The sequence below is a fragment of the Lissotriton vulgaris genome, chromosome 5, assembly GCF_964263255.1.
Source record: "Lissotriton vulgaris chromosome 5, aLisVul1.2, whole genome shotgun sequence".
Taxonomy (NCBI): domain Eukaryota; kingdom Metazoa; phylum Chordata; class Amphibia; order Caudata; family Salamandridae; genus Lissotriton; species Lissotriton vulgaris.
The window spans coordinates 1989152333-1989172462 of record NC_141693.1 but is presented as its reverse complement, the minus strand read 5'-3'; the positions used below and the strand labels follow the sequence as shown (position 1 = coordinate 1989172462).

Genomic DNA, 20130 nt, shown 5'->3' with positions numbered 1-20130 from the left:
CTTTCCCTGGCTGTGGGCCTGCTAATCAGACCCACAGCCTAGCTGTCTCTCTCTAAATTGACAACCATGTACCTTAGGTGCATATCTAATTGGATACTGAGTCACCTTATCAGTCCCTGTACAGTGTACCCTAGGTACCCAGGGCATAGGTGCACTCGGGGCCTACCAGGGGCTGCAGCATGTATTATGCCACCCCTGGCTGGCCATCCAAATCTGACACAACTGGCTGATCGATCAGCTAGGGCAAGGTGGTGTAATCACCCTTTGCTTTAGATATAGTATCCCTATATCTAACCCTAAAATGGACACATGTCCTCCTATCAGTCACTCCTATGGCAGGCCTTATCAATCCTGAAGGCAGAGTGCTTGGAATTATGTGAGATGGTGCTCGAGCATGAGCTGAGCCTGTCTGCAGCTTTCGGAACCAAGTCCTTTAGCCGTTTCCATGATAACGCTATACCATATACTCTTAAGTGCATTATAATCCCCGAGGTTATTGCCAACTTTGGTATAGCATTATCAAAACATGTCGAGTAAGGTGTCATACGAATTGGAATACTACCCCCTCGCCAATTCTGGCGACGGGGGTAGCATTCCACCCTTCTAGAGGGACACGACATGTATGTAACTGTGAACCCCGGTTAAAGTTAACTCAAGCCTCAGTATCACAAAATGGATGCTGTCACCACAGACACAAGTCTGACCTCCTGCTGCTGGGAGTCCTTCCAGCGAGGGAGGCTTGGACAAAGGGTTTCCTGCCTTGGGAGATGCTAGCACTATCCCAGACAGGATTTTGTGTATTAGGTAGGACAGGGCTGAAAGGAATGAGACATGCCTGGGGCACACAAGGTGTTCCTGTGCATACACCGGTCTAAACCAGTTCCTGGGGGTCTACAGCCCCAGCTCTGGCACAAGACCGGACAAAGGATAGGGGGTGTAACCACCCCCTTCCTGGTCCCACCCAGAGGAGGGACCTAGTCGTAGTACAGCCCCCTTTAGCTGGATAAAGGTAGCAGCTGGTCCCATTCCAAATTAGATTATCCTCAACAACTTTACAAGAAGAAACTCTGGACTTCGACGTTCTGCTCCACAGAAGACTGAAGAAATCTCCCTTGTGGGCAAGAAGTGTCCACCCTGCACAAGCAGGCACCATCAGCGTCCAGCGGCTTCCCTTTGTCGTCTTCCCTCGAGGATCCAGACTTCAGAGCCCGACGAGACCCGGATTCCCAGACCTCTCCGACCTCTACCTACATCTGCAGCACAGCTGAGATCCGTGGGTGCGACGAGACACGTGGGAACGGCCATCTTGAAAGAAGCAGCACTTCGCTCCAGCACGACTTCTGAGGTAACCTCGTCCAAGTGCTTTGGGGACTGAGAAGCTCGACCCCGAGCAGCTCCTGCACCGAAGACCAGCCCTCCAGCATCCATGAGATCTGCGTGGGGCCCTTCTGCCTGTTTGCTGCTCGACGCGTTGTCTGGTCACTTGCCGGCTGGCTAGTGACCTCCTAGACGACGAACTCCAAAATCTTCACTGGTGGTATGGCTGCTCCAGACTGGCCCTTGTTCCCTTCCAAAAGAGGAGCACCCCGGACCCTCCTGGTCCACTCCAGACGCCGTTTCCACTCACCGCGTGGGTTGCCTTTGCCAAGGCCTGTTGACTCCGAATCCGAAGCCGACACCGCCGACAGTGAGAGCCTGCGTGGGACAGCTTGTGCCTCCATCCTGGTCGTCGAAGACACCACCTGGTCCACGTGGCTGCAGAGACAAGCGTCCACCCTCACCTGATCGCGACGACGACATCTGGTTCCACTCCTGGTTCCACTCCAGTCACTGGCTAGTGACTTTGAACATTGTCCCCTCAGCTTTCAGGTTCTTCTCTTCACTGATCCACCCTTGGATCACACCGGACATCTTCCTCCTGATCACCTGCAGCATCTTTTCTACCAGGCTCCATAGACTTCAACGCCGGAACCCGACACGACTTGGCACCTATGCACCCGCAGCCTGTGGGTGAGGTAACACGAGCATTTCGGTGCTCAAGGGTAGCTTGACTCTCCTAGTGTTCAGTTCCACAGTCGTTTTAGTTCTACTTAGTCAGGATTGTCCGTACTCACCATTTTCTTGAACTGTACTGTTCATAGACACAGTTACGCATCTCGCGTGTGAGTTCACACTCTGCACACGCGTTCCGTGGGCCTCCTATTACCTACCTAGTGTTAGTATAGCGTGGTCCCAGCGATCCAACAGCCTCTGGACATCTCCATTTCTTTTATCGACTTTCACATTCCACTTACTTAGTATATGGTTTGTCTTGCCCCTAGGGCACCATTGTAATTTGTGCAACTTAAACTTATTTTTCCTAAGAGATTGTCATGTGCTTAGCCCTCTGATCTCATAAAGAGTTCAGAGGTGTATGTTAGTTAATAAATATATTGTTTATTTTCATAACAACCTGTGTGGTGTCCTATCACTTGGTATTCAAGGGGTTATATGTGGTAAAACAGCTGGCTTCACATGCCAAAAGAGTTTAGCCTAAGACTGCTTTGTCCATGCTACCATTAGGATAGCTGGTCTATAAGGTTGACTTTACAACCAATCACCATAAGGGTTGTTTGGACTGATACAAGGTGATCACTAGAACTAGTGAGCATCATATATCAGGCCAACTTCTCACAAAGAGCTACTACAAAAACACAGCGTCCCATAGAAACCCACCTGAAGGCTACAAAATAGCACCATGGATCTACAGAACATATAAATGGCCAACGGACACCCACCCAATTCTACCAGGAGATCATCACTTGTCAAAAGCCTGCCACTAATAAGCAGACCAACACGAACCCACCGTGGGCTCAAAGCAACCAGTTAACAATCATCAAAAACCAAGCTCACCAATCAACAACAAAAGTGTATCATTTAAAGGGAAATGTACCCGGGGCTAAAGAAAGCCACCATAAATCCACTAGCCAGCAATACAGTCCATAAAAGAACAGGATTCACCCACAATGGCACATGCAAAAAACAAAAAAACTATATTGCTATCAACAATAGCAAACAAACCCAAAAATTGCCAATACTACGCGATAGCAATCAAGGACAAATAGATGGAAGAAAGTTAGAAACCGATCGCACAAGTTACTTACCTTCGGTAACGATATTTCTGTAAGAAACAGTAGTTAGTATTAGATTCCTTACCTTAGAATATCCACAGGCGTCAATCGTAAGAATGAATACCATACACAGCCATTCAGCCCGCATCCAGGAAGCCGGCCGGCGCAGTGTCCCAAAGAACAGGAAGACATCATGGTGAGCGTCCCCATGGGACAATGGTCGAAAAGAACGTTTTACGTATCTGCTTTTACCCCCCCAACCCCAACCAATAACAACATCAGCCATCCTACAAGAGCAGGTCTATGCTACCAAGCCGCTATCGTTCCACCCCTGTGCTCCGTGAGGCCCACCACGTCTACTCCGTGCCCCACTGCCCCCTCCCGCTAGCAACCTATGCCCCACAGGCCCATTCCCAGTCCCGGAAACACCACCGTGGCTAGCTATCATCTGGCTCCTAACCCACCCCGAACACCCTCGAACAACCCCCTAGTGCCCACTCCCCGGCAACCGCTAATGGTGTGTGTCTTATTCCCGATTGTAGTATATATCCCACTACAGTATCAATTGCAACCCCAAACTAGTATGCCTCGCAGCGTCCTCAGGACCTATCCACTCAGTCCTCATCCTCCACCAACGAGTCGCGCAAGGCCTGCACCACCAATTCCCACGCACGCGCTGTATCCAAGGCTTTCTCATTATCAAGCTTGACAGCCTGCTTCATTCGGAGCACACTCTCACACTCTGACCACCGCAGCAACTCATTCCTCCACCTCCGCACTGACGGCCCTCCCTTGGATTTCCAATGCCACGAAATCTCTCTTTGTGCCAGTATCAACCCCAGGTCAATGAATTTGCTCGTCACCTTAGTGTGTTTAGTGTGCGGGAACCAGAGCAGCAGGCACGCCGCCATATCAAAGTCCACCTCCCTGTCAGTCACTTCGTTCAGGAGGTCCCCCACCTCAGCCCAGTAGGCCTCCAGATTCGGGCAACTCCAGAACAGGTGATCCATGTCCACCTCCGGTGACAAGCACCTCGGGCACCGCGCGTCCTGCACCTGGAAGTACCGTTTTATCTTTTCCGGAGTCAGATAGGCCCTATGTAACACAAAGAAGTGCACCTGCTGGAAACGCGCATTCCTCGTGCCCTTCCACGTACGCCGTAAAATATGGCTCCACGTCGCGTCCGGTATGGGCCTACCCACACTTTCCTCCCACTTCGCCTTGAGCCCCAGGAGCGGTTCCAGTCCCTCGTGTAACATCCTATTATGGAGGCAGGTCACCGCCTTAAAGGTGCCCGCTGCCATTACTACGTACTGGCACGCCATGGTCGTGCCCGGTTCGATGAGCCCTCCCTTCCAGTGCTTCTGAATAGCCGCCACCACCGCCGCATGTAAGAGGAACCCCCCGTCAGGTAGCCCAAACTGTTCTTGTAGTACTTCGAAGGGCGCCAAGGCCCCATCCACATACAGGTCCCCCACCACTTGAAGTCCCGCCTCCTCCCATTCCAGCAATGGGGACCAATCGCCCCCGTGCGGTAGGGCCGTCAGCATGCCAATCGGTATCTCAGGCGCATACGGGCGGGTCGCCTTCGCCCTCCTGAAACTCCTCTGCCAGCATAACCTGAGCGTTCGCTCTTCCATAGTGAGGCCGCGCAACTCCAGTCTCTGCTGCATAACGATATAGGGCAGCACATGGCGCTGTATCCCCCGCTCACGATCACACTCCAGTCCCCGAAACACCCGAGCCACGTGTTGCGTAAGAACCTGGAGCTGCGCCGCCAGGTAATACAATTCAAAATCAGGGACGGCCATCCCCCCCTCAATCTTAGGGCGTAGCAACGTGCTCAGTGCCACTCTACGGCGGCCATGTCCCCACAGGAAACCAATAACCATTGTCCTCAGGTCTCGAAAGATCCTCTGAGGAATCCAAATGGGCAGCGTTCGAAAGAAGTACAGAAGCCGGGGGAGAGCCACCATTTTCAAAAGAGCAACCCTACCTAGTACTGTCAGTGGAAGGGTCGCCCAAAAAGCCATACTACCTCTCAGCGCCCGTACACACCGTCCGATATTGCCCTCTAATAGGTCCGCGGTCACGTGGTAGATACGGACTCCCAAATAAGTGAAGCAAGATGGCTCCCAAACCACCCCCAGATCACGCACAGGGCAGGGCGACTCCGCTCGTAGCGGGAACACACAGGTCTTCGCCCAATTGACCTTGAGGCCCGACAACCGGCCAAATTCCGCTAACAGTTCCAGTGCTCCTTCCAACGCCCGCTCCGTGTCGCCCAAATACAGCAACAAATCATCCGCATATAGCGACATGTGGTGTAGCTGCCCACCGCTGTCTATCCCCTCGTACCTGTCTCCCGACCTAGCATGGGCCGCCAAGGGTTCCATCGCCAGGGCGAACAGAAGGGGGGAAAGGGAGCACCCCTGTCGCGTGCCCCTACCGACCGGGTAAGCCGCGGACACCAATCCACCCAGGCGCACTCGTGCCGTCGCTGAGGAATACAGCACCTTCGTCCATCTGCGGAACCCCTCACCAACACCAAACCTCTCTAACACTCCATCCAGAAAAACCCACTCCAAGCTGTCGAAAGCCTTTTCAATGTCCACCGATAGTACTGCCGGGGCCCCGTTCACATCCGCCACAGCGTCCATCACCCCCACCAAGAGGCGAATATTCAACGCCGTATTCCTCGTGGGGATAAACCCTGCCTGATCCCTGTGCACCAGGCCAGTCATATGCGGAGCCAGCCTGGTGGCCAAGATCCGGCTCAGTATTTTGTAGTCCACCGTCAGCATGGACAATGGACGATAGGACCGTACATCCGTCGCATCCCTGCCGGGCTTAAGCAGAGGCACTAGCAAGGCTTCCCTCATGGATCTAGGCAAACCCCCGACTCAAAAGCCTCCGTGTAAACCACCAGTAGTCTGAGTGCCTAACTATCCACAAACTTCTGGTAGAACTCTATCGGCAACCCATCCACACCGGGCGTTTTATTCCGCGCCATATGCTTGATGGCCGCCCTTATCTCAGCCAATGTGATCGGCCCGCCCAGATCCGCCGCGTCCTCTTCGTCAAGGACCGGAAGCTGCCTCGCTCCCAGATACTCTGCAATATCGTGGGCCTCCACCCCCAACTGACTCCGATACAAATCCTCATAATACACGCGGAAGCACTCCAGTACCGCCACCTGAGAATATACCGTTTCCCCCAATGCGTTACCGACGCTAAGTACCGGGCAGCCCCTAATATCAGGATTAGCAAGTCTGGCCAGGAGCGTGCCCACCTTATCCCGTTCAGCATGGGCTTTAATGGCGTATAACCGATAATCGTAGCTCCTCAACCGTTCCGTTTCGGTAGCGACCGCCTCCTTCGCTTCCAGCAACCGGGCCTGCAAGTCCGGTCGGGTCGGCCTGCGCCGCTCCAGGTCTCTTAGTTTCACTTCCGCTTTAGCAAGTGCATTCAACACAGTCGTACGCGCGTTCGAAAACCTGCCCAGGCACACCCCTCTCACCACCACTTTCATTGCATCCCACTCAGTGGACCTACACGTAGTGGAACCCTCATTTTCATCGAAGTAATGGTCAATGCCCTGCTGGACCGCATCACTAAACACTGAGTCCTCCAACGTGTCTGGCTGGAGCCGCCATGTTGGAATCGCCGAGCGCTCCCGTTGCCACTGGACATGTATCAATAGGGGATTATGGTCTGATATAGTTCTGGCTAGGTATTCCGTATGAGAGATCAATGGGGCCAGGGGGCCGCTACAGAGCACCGAATCAATTCTCACATGTAGCGCATGGAGAGCTGAGAAAAAGGAATAATCCCTGACATCCCTGTGTTGTTCCTGCCACACATCCAGCAACCCTCATCTATCCTGCCAATCCTTCCTGTGCATGGCCAACTTGCGTACCGGGGAATCAACAAGGGGAGGGTGAGACCTGTCCAGGACCACATCTGTAATTGAATTAAAGTCCCCTCCCAATATCACCGGGCCCGCTAGAAAGGAGGCCAAGGACCCGGAAAGGCCATCGAAGAATCGGGCCTCATCAACATTTGGCGCATACACACAACAGAGAGTCACATCCCGGCCATACAACCGCCCCTCCACCGCCACAAACCTGCCCTCAGGGTCCACCACTTGGTTCAGCACCTGAAACGGTATCCCCGCTCTCACCCATATCAGTACCCCCCGGGCATAAGCTGAGTAAGTGGTACCAAACACCTGGCCCGCCACCTTTTTTGCAGTGCTGCACATTCCTGCTTCGTCAAGTGGGTCTCCTGTAGCATGGCAACCTGAACCCCCCTTCGTACTAAATACGCATGCACCTTGTGGCGCTTGACCATAGTTCGCAGCCCTCGGACATTCCACGTCAGGCATTTTAAGTTAGGTAACGTCCCCATACTGATAGTGAACATTCCAAGTCAAACAGTGCCAGCCCGTGCACACACCATAGCAGTTGCCCCCCCCGAAACAAACATTGGAAAAGAAAACACCCCGAACCCCACTCCCCAGGACAGAGCCTACAAACCCAACGTCAGCCCCGGTCCAAACCTCAAACCAAACACACATCCGTCTAACCTGCGGTCGCCACCACAGAAGGCCTTAAGGGCCCTGGGGGGGTGAGTTATCGCCGACCCCAGCGCGCGGAGCCCACGCCCGCACTCCCCATCCCGTCATGCCCAAGCGGCACCCTGCCCGGCAACCCACCCATCTCCAACAGGATACCACCCTACCAAAACCGTGTCCAAGTTCCAACGATACATCAGCCACAAAAAATTCCATCAGATGTCTGGGGGGTGACCACCGGCCCCTTCGAACTCTCCGCTTCCGAAAGGTCCTCCCTAGTCCTGCCACCTTAGTCGCCAGAGTCCGTCTCCGCCAGTTCACTACCCTGCTGGGACCCCGTAATGGCCGCCGTCGCCGCCAGAGCCTCTCTCTTGTCCGCAGCCATTTGGGCCTCCCGTTTCTCCCGCTGGCGCCTGTTGCGGGACCGAATCCGTTGAGATTGTCTGACCTGAGGTGTTTTAGGCCGATCCCGTCTACTCCTGTGTGACCTGTCTGTCCCGGCCCTGTACGATTCCAGCCACTGCCAAGCCTCGTCCGGGGACTGAAAGAAGTGCGTGGTCTCATCCAGGATGACCCGCAGCTTGGCCGGGAAGAGCAAGGAGTACTGGATGCCCTCTTCCCGCAGTTCCTTCTTCACCGCCAGAAACGATGCCCTATTCTTCTGGACCGCCTGGGTGTAGTCCGGGAAAATCGTAACCCTGCTGTTCTCCACCTCAAACGGGCCCGACGCCCTAGCCCTCTGGATGAGGAGGTCCCGGTCCTTATAATGGAGGAGCCGCACCACCATCGGTCGGGGAGGGCGGCCCAGCGTTGGCGGGCGGGCCGGCACCCTGTGGGCTCGTTCCAGGGTAAAGAAAGGAGTAAGCCCCTCCGGTGCCACCACAGTTCGAAACCAGTTCTCCATGTAGGCCACCGCATCCTCCCCTTCAATTCGCTCCGGCAGACCTACTACCCGCACGTTGTTCCGCCTATTGCGGCCTTCGGCATCCTCCGCTCTTCGCTCCAGCGAATCCAACCGGGCCAGGATATCCGTGATCTTGTGTTCCGCGGTCACCACCGACGGTTTCAGCTCCGATAGGAGCTGATCATGGTCCTTGACCTTGTCTGCCAACTTCGCATGGTCCGCTCGTAGTAGCCCCAGCCCCGTGGCGACTTGTGCAATGTCCTGCCGCAACGCCTCCTTGGTCGAGGCGATAGCGTCCAATATGGCATCCAGGCACCGATTCAGCCTCTGCTCCTGGTCCGGCTGCGGGGGGGGGTCTCGCCCACCTGGGACAGTGCCGCCAAGTCCTCCTGTCCCAGCTCCAAGGCCGCCGTTCCTCCCGAAGCCGCCATCTTGGGTAACTGCGTCACAGGCAAAGAGATTCAACTAGTCCCGGCAGTTGCCGTGTGGAGGGCAGGCGTCCCAATAATGTACAGGATCAAGTGCCCCCTCTGATGCCCGCCACTCCAAGGACAAAGCGGGTTGGCACCATCCGGTTCGCACTCTTCAAATCCGAGGGGAGGAGGGGAAGGAGGAAGGATAGCAGCAAGTAATCGTCCCCGAAGCCCGAGCCGCGTCGGGCTACCGGTCCCCCAATCTTCGGGACCGTCTCCACAGTCCCCACAGCGCCGATCTCACAGCAGTGGGTCCCCCCTCCAGTCGGTGCCAAGACTGCTCAATGTCGTCGTCCGGAGCCGTCGGTCCGCCCCGCCGCCATTTTCCTCACACTTCTCGGCGACACCTCGGTTGTCGTTCATCGAGGTTTCCCCGGGGCCAGCGAACCCCCAGCAGCCAGCCACCGATGCCCAGTGGCCCCCTTACACTGCGTAGGGCAGAATTGTCGACCACGGGTCGCTCGGGGTGCAGGAATCAGGAGAATTTGCGGGATTCCGCGCGGAGCTGCGAGCTCACGCCGTCATCCCGATCGGCGTCCAAGCCACGCCAGCCCAAAGAGTAACAAGCCTTGATGCACAAAACAACCCATCGAGAAATGGTTCGTTTGTGCACCGCCCGTCCCTTCTTAGCGCCCACGTAACCAACAAAGAGTTGGTCATCCACCGGGAACTGCCGTGTGCGATCCAGATAGAATGAGAGTGCACGCTTTGGGTCCAGACGGTGGAGCCTCTCTTCCTCTTTTGAGGGATGCGGAGGCGGAAATAAGGTGGGCAAAGTGATGGACTGCCCGATGTGGAAGGCTGTGACTACCTTGGGCAGGAAAGAGGGTCGCGTCCGCAACACAACTTTGTCCGGATGGGCTGAAAAGAAAGGAGGCTTAGAAGAAAGGGTCTGGAGCTCACTCACTCTCCTGGCAGAGGTGATGGAAACCAGGAAAGCGGTCTTCAGAGTAAGGAGGCGAAGAGGACAGTTATGAAGTGGCTCAAAGCGAGCGCACATCAGAAAAGCTAGAACAAGTTTAAAGTCCCACTGAGGCATCACGAAAGGAACTGGAGGAAACATATGCGCGATGCCCTTCAAAAACCTATTTACAACCGGGGACTTGAACAAAGAGGGCTGATCAGGTAGCCTTAAGAAGGCGGAAATGGCCGAGAGGTAGCCCTTCAGAGTGCCCAGAGCAGAGCCCTGCTGGGCAAGAGAAAGAAGAAAGAGGAGAACCTCGCGCCTGATCTTCTTCAGCACTCTGGGCAGAAGTGGTATAGGCGAAAAGGCGTACAACAGACCGCAACTCCACTCACGCCGAAAAGCGTCTCCGAGCGAGTGCCGCCTTGGAAATTCCAACTCGGAGAACTGATGACATTGCACGTTCTCTTCTGTGGCGAATAGATCTAACCAAGACTCTCCTCACTGCTGAAAGAGGCCTTGCGCCACGTCCGAGTTCAGACGCCATTCGTGATCCATCATTCACCGACGGCTGAGTTTGTCTCCCCTGGCGTTCACGGGAACCTGCCAGGTGTTGAACCACCAGGGTCACGCCCTGATGTTCCAGCCACTGCCAGAGGCGCAGAGCCTTCTGGCATAGGGTCCACGACCAAACCCCGCCCTGTTTGTTGCAGTACCACATGGCGGTGGTGTTGTCCGTGAACACCTGCACTACACTCCCCCGGACAGAGGGGAGGAATGCCATCAGTGCAAGCTGGATTGCCCGCAGCTCGAGAAGGTCGATATGGAGCTGGGACTCCGCCGGAGACCAGAGGCCTCTGATCTCCGCCTCTCCCATGCGGCCTCCCCAGCCCTGGAGGGACGCTTTCGTCACAACTACGTGCTCCGGTTGGGGTAGGGAGAGGGAGAGGAATCTGCTGCTGACCCAATTGTGGTCTGTGAGCCACCACTGCAACTGTCTAGCAGTGCCCTCCGAGATCAAGACTTGGTCGGACAAGTTTGCCCTGATGCTGGGCCCACTGAAACTTCAGGTCCCACTGCAGAGCCCGCATCCGCCACCTGGCGTGATACACCAGAATGATGCAGGACGCCATCAGCCCCAGGAGCCGCAGCATCAACCTGACCGACACGCGGGATAACAGTTGAAAGATCGGAGTCAGAACCTGAATATCCCGAACCCGCTGTTCGGGAGGATAAGCCCGAAACTGGGCCGAGTCTAGAACCGCTTCGATGAAGAGGAGCTTCTGAGAGGGACACAGGTGTGACTTCGGCACATTGATGGAGAACCCCAGCAGGTGCAGGAGGTCGGCTGTAGTCTGGAGGTGACTGACGACTGTCTGGGGCGGGCCCGCCTTCAACAACCAGTCGTCGAGATAGGGGAAGACTGAAACCCCTAACCTGCGCAGATGAGCTGCGACCACTGCCATCACTTTCGTGAACACCTGTGGGGCCTTGGTAAGGCCGAAGGGGAGCACAGTAAAGTGAAATTGCTCGTGGCCTACCATGAACCGCAGGTAGGTGGGCCGGCAGGACGGGGATGTGGAAATAAGCGCCCTGCATGTCCAACGCTACCTTCCAGGCTCCCGGGTCCAGGGCAGCCAAGACCTGAGCCAGTGTCAGCATCTTGAACCTCTCCTTCCTTTGCCCTTATTGGGAACCAGAAAGTAGAGGGAGTAACAACCACACCCTACTTCTGGCCCAGGAATGCGCTCGATGGCCTCCTTGGCCAAGAGGGCCGTAACTTCCTCTCGCAGAAGATTCAAGTGATCCCCCAACACGCGGTGGTACTGCGGTAGCATGGCTGGAGGGGTCGCCTCGAAGGGGAGGGAGTAGCCCCTTCGGACAATTTGCAGCACCCACCTGTCCGATGTGATGTTGCGCCAGTGGAGGAGGTGATGGCGAACTCTGGCCCCCACTGGCGTCACGTGGGCCTGAAAGCTCGGACTAGGAGAGCTTTGAGGCGGATGCTGCGGGGGTGGATGTGGACTACCTCGCCGTTGTCCCAGGGCACCGCCACTGTGGTTACCACATCCGCCACTGCGCTGGATGTTAGTCTGCAGCCCGTGGCTGGCAGGACGTGTGGGGGCACCCCTTCCTTGGCCACTAAAGGAGCGAAAGGCAGCAGATTGCTGGCACGGGCCAACAGGCCCAAGGACCTGGCCGGAGCCCTGGAGTCCTTAAAGCGCTCAAGCGCACTGTCTGCCTTGTCGCCAAAGAGGCGACGGCCATCAAACGGCATGTCCTTAAGGGTGTTTTGGACATCAGCCGAAAAGTTGGTAGACCTCAGCCAGGCGTGGCGATGAATCGCCACTGTCGTTGCCATCGCTCTGCCCAGCGAGTCCGTTGTCTCCAGCCCACACAGTGCCGAATCTCGACCCTCCGCAAGGGCTTGGGCGAGTTTAGTCCGGGCCTCCTCCGGACATTGTGGCAGCACCTCCGCGACCGTGTCCCACAGAGAGTGGGTATAACGGCCCACGAGGCACGCAGTGTTAACGGACCGCAACCCAAAACTCAGTGAGGAGAACATCTTTTTGCCATACTGTTCGTACCTCTTGGATTCCTGATCGGGGGGAGCCGTCGGGAATGCGGTCTGGGAGTTAGAGGCCTGTATGACCAGGCTCTAAGGAGTGGGATGGGTGGACAGGAAGCAAGGGTCGCCCGGAGCAGGGCATTGGCGTCTGGCCATGTTCCTATCTACATGGGGACCTGTAGCTGGCCTGGACCAGGTCCCCAGAAGAGCATCAGACAAGGCCTCATTAAATGACAACAGAGGCTCCGAAGAGCTTGCTTGCGGTTTAAGGACCTCAGTTAGGAGGTTAGTCCACACAGCCGCAACGGGGAGTTCAAGGTATAAAGCTCGCGTCAACACCACACTATAGGCAGCCCCCTCCTCTGAAGCCACGATAGGAGGGGAGATAAAACCAGTGTCTGGCGAAGTGGCCAGACAACTGGCATCCCCAGCTCACCTACCCAGTCCTGATAAGACGCCAGAGGGTCCTCAGACCCCTCCCAATCCGCCTCGCCACCCATCTCCTGGTACTCAGGGTAAAATGATGGGGCCGGATCATAGAAGAAAAAATCTTTTCTCTGCGTCGAATGCGGCGTCGGAACCGGATCGAGCGGGGACTGGAGATGACGTCATCCGTGGACGGCGCTGGAGTCGACACCCTAGGGGCCGGCACCGGCGAGGTCGTAAGGTCGACCGGTGACGACCCGGATCTGGAACCGGATCCAGCGGAGCCCTGCGGCGCGGGACCGAAGTCGCCGCCGGGGCCGAAGCACCCGGCCCGCTTGGGCTCCCAGTCGGGCCTCTTGGCCCGAAGGCGCTGTGGAACCCGATGGAGGAGCGAGCAACATCATGGCCGTGAGGAAGGCGTCAATCTCTTCGGGCGTCGCGTTCTGCCCAGGGACCGGCGGGTATGGAGCAGGCCGCGACGCCCGCGGCTCCGGCGGAGCTGCGTGGGTGGTGTCGCCCAAACCGCTGGCCGCGTCGCGCGAGCGTCAGGGGGAGTCAGAAGAGCGATGTCGCTTCTTCGACTTCTTGTGCCTCTTACCTGAGGAGTTGGAGCTCGAGGGGTGGTGTCAATCCTCCGGCCCCGCGACCGTTCCCTCGACCTCCATCCGAACCGGGACATCGAACGGCACAGGGCTGACTGCCGGAGCTCGAGACGCTTGCGGGACCGCTCCCTCCTAGCCTTCGACGTCAAGGGCCGGCAGTCGGGGCACGACTTGTCATCGTGGTCGTGCCCCAGGCAATGAAGACACCGGCGATGGGGGTCGGTAACCAACATCAGTCTGTTGCAGTCGACGCAGGGCTTAAACCCGGGCATCCCTACCGGCACCGACGGAGTCGTTCGACTTCGAAAAAAATTATCAAAAAAGTTTAGTCAAAAATTGACTACGTTTACCACTGTTCCCGGATCGGCGCTTGCTGGCGCGGAACAAAATAGGAACTGACGTCAGCGCGCGAGGGCGGCGTCTAAGTACTCCGGCAATGTCATCCCGGCGCCAATGACTGACGCGGAGCCGCAGACGACGCCTACTGACGTGCAAGGGTACTGCTACGCAAAAGTTTCCGGATCCAGTCTGACGCCTGGGGATATTCTAAGGTAAGGAATCTAATACTAACCTGTTTCTTTCAGATACTGGTTTCGGATTGAAGCTCCATTACTTAAAAGAAACCACACCAGGATACAACAGAAACTCATTAAGGAGCCGAAATATCACAAGGAGTCGTCATAGTTATGAACACTCTAAAGAAATTGCAAAAGGACCATCAAGAATCCATCAAAGAATATCAAAAACTCCCCATAATCTTAACAGAAACCTGGGACACAAACCCACCAAAGGAAATCGGACACCCCTCAAAAGCAACCTACCAAGTGCCAACAGAAAGCCACGATCAGAACTAAGTCAACATTAATAAAAGCATATGAAGGGCCACAGTAATCCCACTTGGACCAATAGAAACCAATATGAGCAAGCATGCATCCTTTATTTATCAACAGAAGTCTCTCCACTCATGCAGTAACAAAAGAAATACCAAGAGCCAAAGTTTGAAGTTTGAAGTTAGTTTATTTATATAGCGCTGAATCACCCATGAGGGTATCTCGGCGCTTACGCTTAAGCTATTATGCTTAAGCTATTATGTTCATAAAAGTCATAAATGAATATCGAAAAGGAACAATAGAACTCTGTAAAGAGGCAACAGAAATCTGATTCCCTTAGGGGTAAAAAAAAACCTGACAGAGGCCAAAGAAAATTCAGCAAAGGACAATGAAAAAATATCAATGAACAACAGAATTCCACCAGAACAAACTATAAAATAATGAGCAACAAAATGTACATAAGTAAAATATATATGAAAGCTCAACTGAAAACCACTAAACGTGCTACAGAAACATACCAAGAAATATAGAAACACACAAAGGGTCATCAGAAACCTACCAAGAGATCTCCAAGCTCCAGGAACAATTTACAAAACCCAGAAAATAAATCTATATAGGAGTAGTAATTTGCCAAAAGAAAGCAAAAAGGGCAACTCAGAAACATAAATCAATTAAGTGCTTTGAACCCCACAGACTGAACGTTAACTCGTCATGGGTGAACAGAAATCTTCCGGGGATCAATAGAAATCTTCTAATAGCCAACACAAATGCAACAGCCAACAACAAATCTAACAACTGAAATGTACTAGTGGCCAACAAGCTCACCAAAAGACAACAGAAACACACATTTTAGAGCATAAAGACTGCAGAAACGCACAATTGAGACTTTGATAGTATAATCCTACAAATTTAACATAATCTACCCCAATACAACGTGAAATACAAGGCGAGTTGAAAATCTGAAGTGGGCAATTCGTTTTTGTTTACATTTTTGTTTATCAACGTTTTGCTACAATCAACACACAGTGTATATTTCAAAATGGCACATTCTGTAAAGGCCCCAGAATGCCCAATTCTGCTGAGATTGTGGGATATCAGTAACACATAGATTTTGACATAGGTTATATAGTTTGGGTGACAGAGCCAGCAGTGCATTATTACAGTAAGATGGGGGAATAAAGTAAAGATAGAACAACTACCCATTTCCATTCGCGCCCAACCCATATGAAACTCAGGGAGCATATGTTAGGGTCCACAAAAGGGTGCTGTCCCGTTCTATAATCCCCCTTCAGTCGCTTGCCCCTCGTCATTATGGAGGTAAAGAGGCTAGCTGTAGCTCCCAGGTGTGACCACAAGGAATGTGGGGGGTGGGGGGGCTTACTAGAGAAATACCACCAAGAATCGACGTAGACACCAAAAAATCGTTAAAATCAGTAACAAAACTGTTACCCTCCAAAAGATATAAATCTATAGGAAAAGAGAAAACTGCTACGGGCTAACAAAAAAAATAAGTTCAACAGACATGCTAAAAGTGTGAAAATAGATCAATCCTGGGCTGACACAACTGTGGAGAACAAACACAGGCATAGTGTTCAATCATAAATAAATCTACTAGAGACCAATACAAGTCTTTGAGTGGGCATAAGAATTGCTCCAGGGCCAGCACAAATTCTCGCTGTGCCAATATGGATTTACCATGGCTTCTCTTAAATCCACCAAAAATAAACCCATCATTAACTGAGAGAACTACAGCAAGTGAGAGGACAATCTAAATATATCAAATAAATATTACAAATGCTAAAAAGAACAACAACAAGCCACTTAAAATCAAACAGAGGTCAACTTTAACTGATGAGACAATAAAAATGAAGTGCGGATCACAATAATTGACTGAGAACCATGCATAATCAAAAAGCTTTCTCGCCACCCCCAAGGATAGACTGAACCATGAAGAAAGGATATTCATTTATTCTTTATGAGCCAACAGACATCTACCCAGTCATATACATCCTCAAAAGGCAGCCGCTGAGGGCCAACAGACATTGAACAAATGCAAGCAGACATCTGCCAAGAGCTACCCAACATCTGCCAAGAGCCACCCAACATCCGCAAAGAGCCACCCAACATCCGCCACGAGCCAGCAAACATCTGCCAAGACCTGCCCAGCATCTACCAACAGCCACCCAACATCAACCAAGAGCCAGCCAACATCTGCCAAGAGCCAGCCAACATCTGCCAAGAGCCAGCCAACATCTGCCAAGAGCCAGCCAACATCCCGCAGGAGCCAGCCAACATCCGCCAAGAGCCAGCCAACATCCGCCAAGAGCCAGCCAACATCCGCCAAGAGCCAGCCAACATCCACCAAGAGCCAGTCAAGTTCCGCCAAGAGACAGCCAACATCCACCAGGAGCCAGCCAACATCCGCCAAGAGCCAGCCAACATCCGCCAAGAGCCAGCCAACATCCGCCAAGAGCCAGCCAACATCCACCAAGAGACAGTCAAGTTCCGCCAAGAGACAGCCAACATCCACCAGGAGCCAGCCAACATCCGCCAAGAGACAGCCAACATCCACCAGGAGACTCCCAACATCCGCCAGAGCCACCCAACATCCGTCAGGAGCCATCCAACATCAGCCAAAAGCCAGCCGCCATCCTCCAAGAGTCACCAACATCTGCCAAGAGCCAGCCAACATCTGCCAAGAGCCACCCAACATCCGCCAAGAGACAGCTAGCACCCGCCAAGAGCTAGCCAGCATCCGCCAAGAGCCACCCAACAACCGCCAAGAGCCAGCCAATATCCGTCAAGAGCCAGTCAACATCCGCCAAGAGCCAGCCAACATCTGCCAAGAGCCATCCAACATCCGCCAAAAGCCAGCTAGCATCGGACAAGAGCTAGCCTGCATCCGCCAAGAGCCAGCCAAGAGCCAGCCAACAGCCGCCAAGAACCAGCCAACATCCGCCAAGAACCCGCCAAGAGCCAGCCAACAGCCGCCAAGAACCAGCCAACATCCGCCAGGAGCCAGCCAACATCCGCCAAGAGCCAGCCAACATCTACCTTAGAGCCACCCAAAATCCACCAAGAGCCTCCCAAGATCCGCCTAGAGCCACCCAACATCTGACCAGGAGCCGCCTTGCCTAAACGAGAGGCCCGTTGACATCAGTGACTGGCCAAGGTAAAAGAAACTCTACCAGGAACCAAGAGAATCTCTCCGAGCGCTCAGAGACAACCATCCAAGGCCAAGAGTCAACAGAGGTTAAATGCAAGAACACTTGGGAGTCACAGAAAAGGGCAAATAAGAGCTGTCCAGTGGAACACAGAAGCACACGGATAGTCAGCTCACAGAGTTCCTGCTCAAAGGCCATCAGTCAATAAAAATCAAAGTTGTACTATTAGAAAAGCTAGACTGATCCACGTGGCAGTGCTGCAAAACAAATATAAATAACAGGAATCCTGTTGCTGCTTGCAGTCCCCGCCTTTCTGTAGCATTAGGCGTCATTGTCTCATTGGGTTCAGTGGGCAGTGTAAGTCAGCCCACGACTCCTGCTCCAAGACAAAAGACAGGCAAGTCACGCAGAAGAAGGCTGCTCAGGCTGCTTTGAAACACTGGCACTGCAGTGGGAAGCTGTGGGTTCAAGACCCGGCTCCGCTGCTTCACAAACACGTGGCAGAGCCTTGAGCACAGCCCTCCCTTTATTTCCTGGGCCTCGGGTATGTCTGCAAATAGGAAGCGCCCACAGAATCAAAGGGTGTCTTATGTTTGGAACAGGAGGGACTCTGAAGGCAAGGATAGGGTTGTGTGAGCTGTCCTACCCGAAAACACCCCACGCACCCCGTTAATTGACGAGGAGCATCGCAATGCTCGGTCTGAACGATTCCATCAAGTGCACAGCATGTCCTGTATGTAGCGCTTCAGTGCCTCGAGGCAGCTGGTTATGTGTTAATGTGCTATACACTGACTTCAGAGGGTAGCTGAAAGGCTGAGGAAGTTGGAGTTACGTATATATATGTTAACTCTTTTTTATTTACATTGGGAAACTGTAAGCTAGCCAAGGGTAGCGTGGTACTTACGACTGGGTCAGGGTAGCCGGCTGGGCATAGTTCATCCTGCAGAAGAAAGACGAGAAAGAATGCTTAGCAGGGGCTTTTCAAAGCAGGTGCAACCTGTGGAAAAATCATTACATATTTATCTGGAGTCACACGGGATAGCTTTGTCTTATCTATAGCGTCGTGACATCAGTGGCTTAAAACAGTCAATAAAGACCTTTGCTCCAGCGCAGCACAGGCCACCTCCAAACAATCACATGTCATGGGGGAGAGCTTCTTGAGAGAACAAACCTGGCGACCTATGCCCCAAGCTCCCTGGTTTCACCCTATCCCCCAAACCTCCCCTGTCCATCCCCTCACCTCTAGACCTGCAGGCTCTTGGCTTCACCGGGCCTTAGATTTCTGACTCAGCAAACGTGACCCCCCCCCCAGTACTCCGGGTGTGTGCGCACTCACATCCCCCTACCTCCCCCGATATAATGGATTATTCCACCCTTTCGTGGTAACCTTCCTCCAGACCCTCCCGTTTGCCGCCAGCAGTGATAATTGTAATCATAGGCAGTTTTAGGGGAAGAGCCAATCAGTTGCTTGAATTCACCTGAAAGAAGGGGGACTTAGGGTCAAATGTACGATCAAGGAATTTGCGTGTCGCAAATTGGTATGTACAACAGTGTCGGCGACACTGATTGCGATTCCCAATGGGATCTCTATTTGCATGCCTCATGCATATTCATGAGGCACTCGCAAATTGGAACCCCATGGGTCTACCAACAACTAGACTCCTCTGTCTTGGCTGCCATTTAGCTTCTCTCTTTCTTCACACCCTACTCTTTCAGTTATTCTCCGCAGCTTGCCCAGCGCCATGATGCTCCCTTGGGAGCGAACGTTAGAGCTTTAGAAATGCACATAAATATCAAAATATCAAAACATTGGAGATGGCTGGCATTTCCAGGTATGGTGGCCTGCTGGGCTCAGCGGACCTCCACGTCTGGTACCTCTTTTAAATAAAGCAGTTTTCTTTTTAGGTCTCGCGTAGACAGCGCTTGTGCTGCGAGACCTATAGTAAATACAATATTGAGGGTAATTTCTCCTGCCGCTTGCCATAGGTTAACTCTAGCATTGCTGTTGTTATCTCGCTTACTGTTCGCTGGCAATCCAATACGTCACTTCTGTTTTGGGAGGAAGCAGCACCGACCAACTACAGTTTTCCTACACTGAGAGTGTTTATATATTATTTTGGGGACTACTTTTTTTGAGGTCGAGCATCACACACACACACACACATGCACTGTTCATGGTTTCATTGTTCCCTCCACCCTTGCTCTCCGCTCTCACACCCCCGCTCCCTGCTCGTCAGTCACCGGGCTCCAGCTTGTTTACTTTCGGGACCGCGCCTTCACCCTCGCTCTCTGCTCTCACCCCCCTCCTCTCCCTCCCTGCTCGTCAGTCACCGGGCTCCAGCTTGTTTTGAAATGGCGCTGCTCTGAGTTTCTCACTGAATGATAGAACTGTTGCTGATAAGTTTTGTTGTTCACAAGAGGAGAAAAGCCGCGTTTGGGGTACGATGTTTTTGCCCCATTCACTAAAAGTGAAGAGAACCGTAGACGAGGAGAGCTGCCCTGCCAAGAAGAGCAGCCTCAGTCCGTTGGTCTCTGGGGACAAACCGGTGGCACATTCACAAGACTACCACCA

At 53.5% G+C, this 20130-nt stretch overlaps 1 protein-coding gene across 1 annotated transcript in view; it reads right to left on the bottom strand.

Moving 5' to 3' along the window:
• Positions 1 to 20130, bottom strand: part of LOC147717958 (histo-blood group ABO system transferase-like) — a 145368-nt gene that overhangs the window by 112755 nt on the left and 12483 nt on the right. The window contains exon 3 of the mRNA XM_086919898.1: positions 18463 to 18498. Within this exon, the coding sequence (XP_086776024.1) occupies positions 18463 to 18498 (36 nt within the window). The remainder of the gene's footprint in view (positions 1 to 18462; positions 18499 to 20130) is intronic.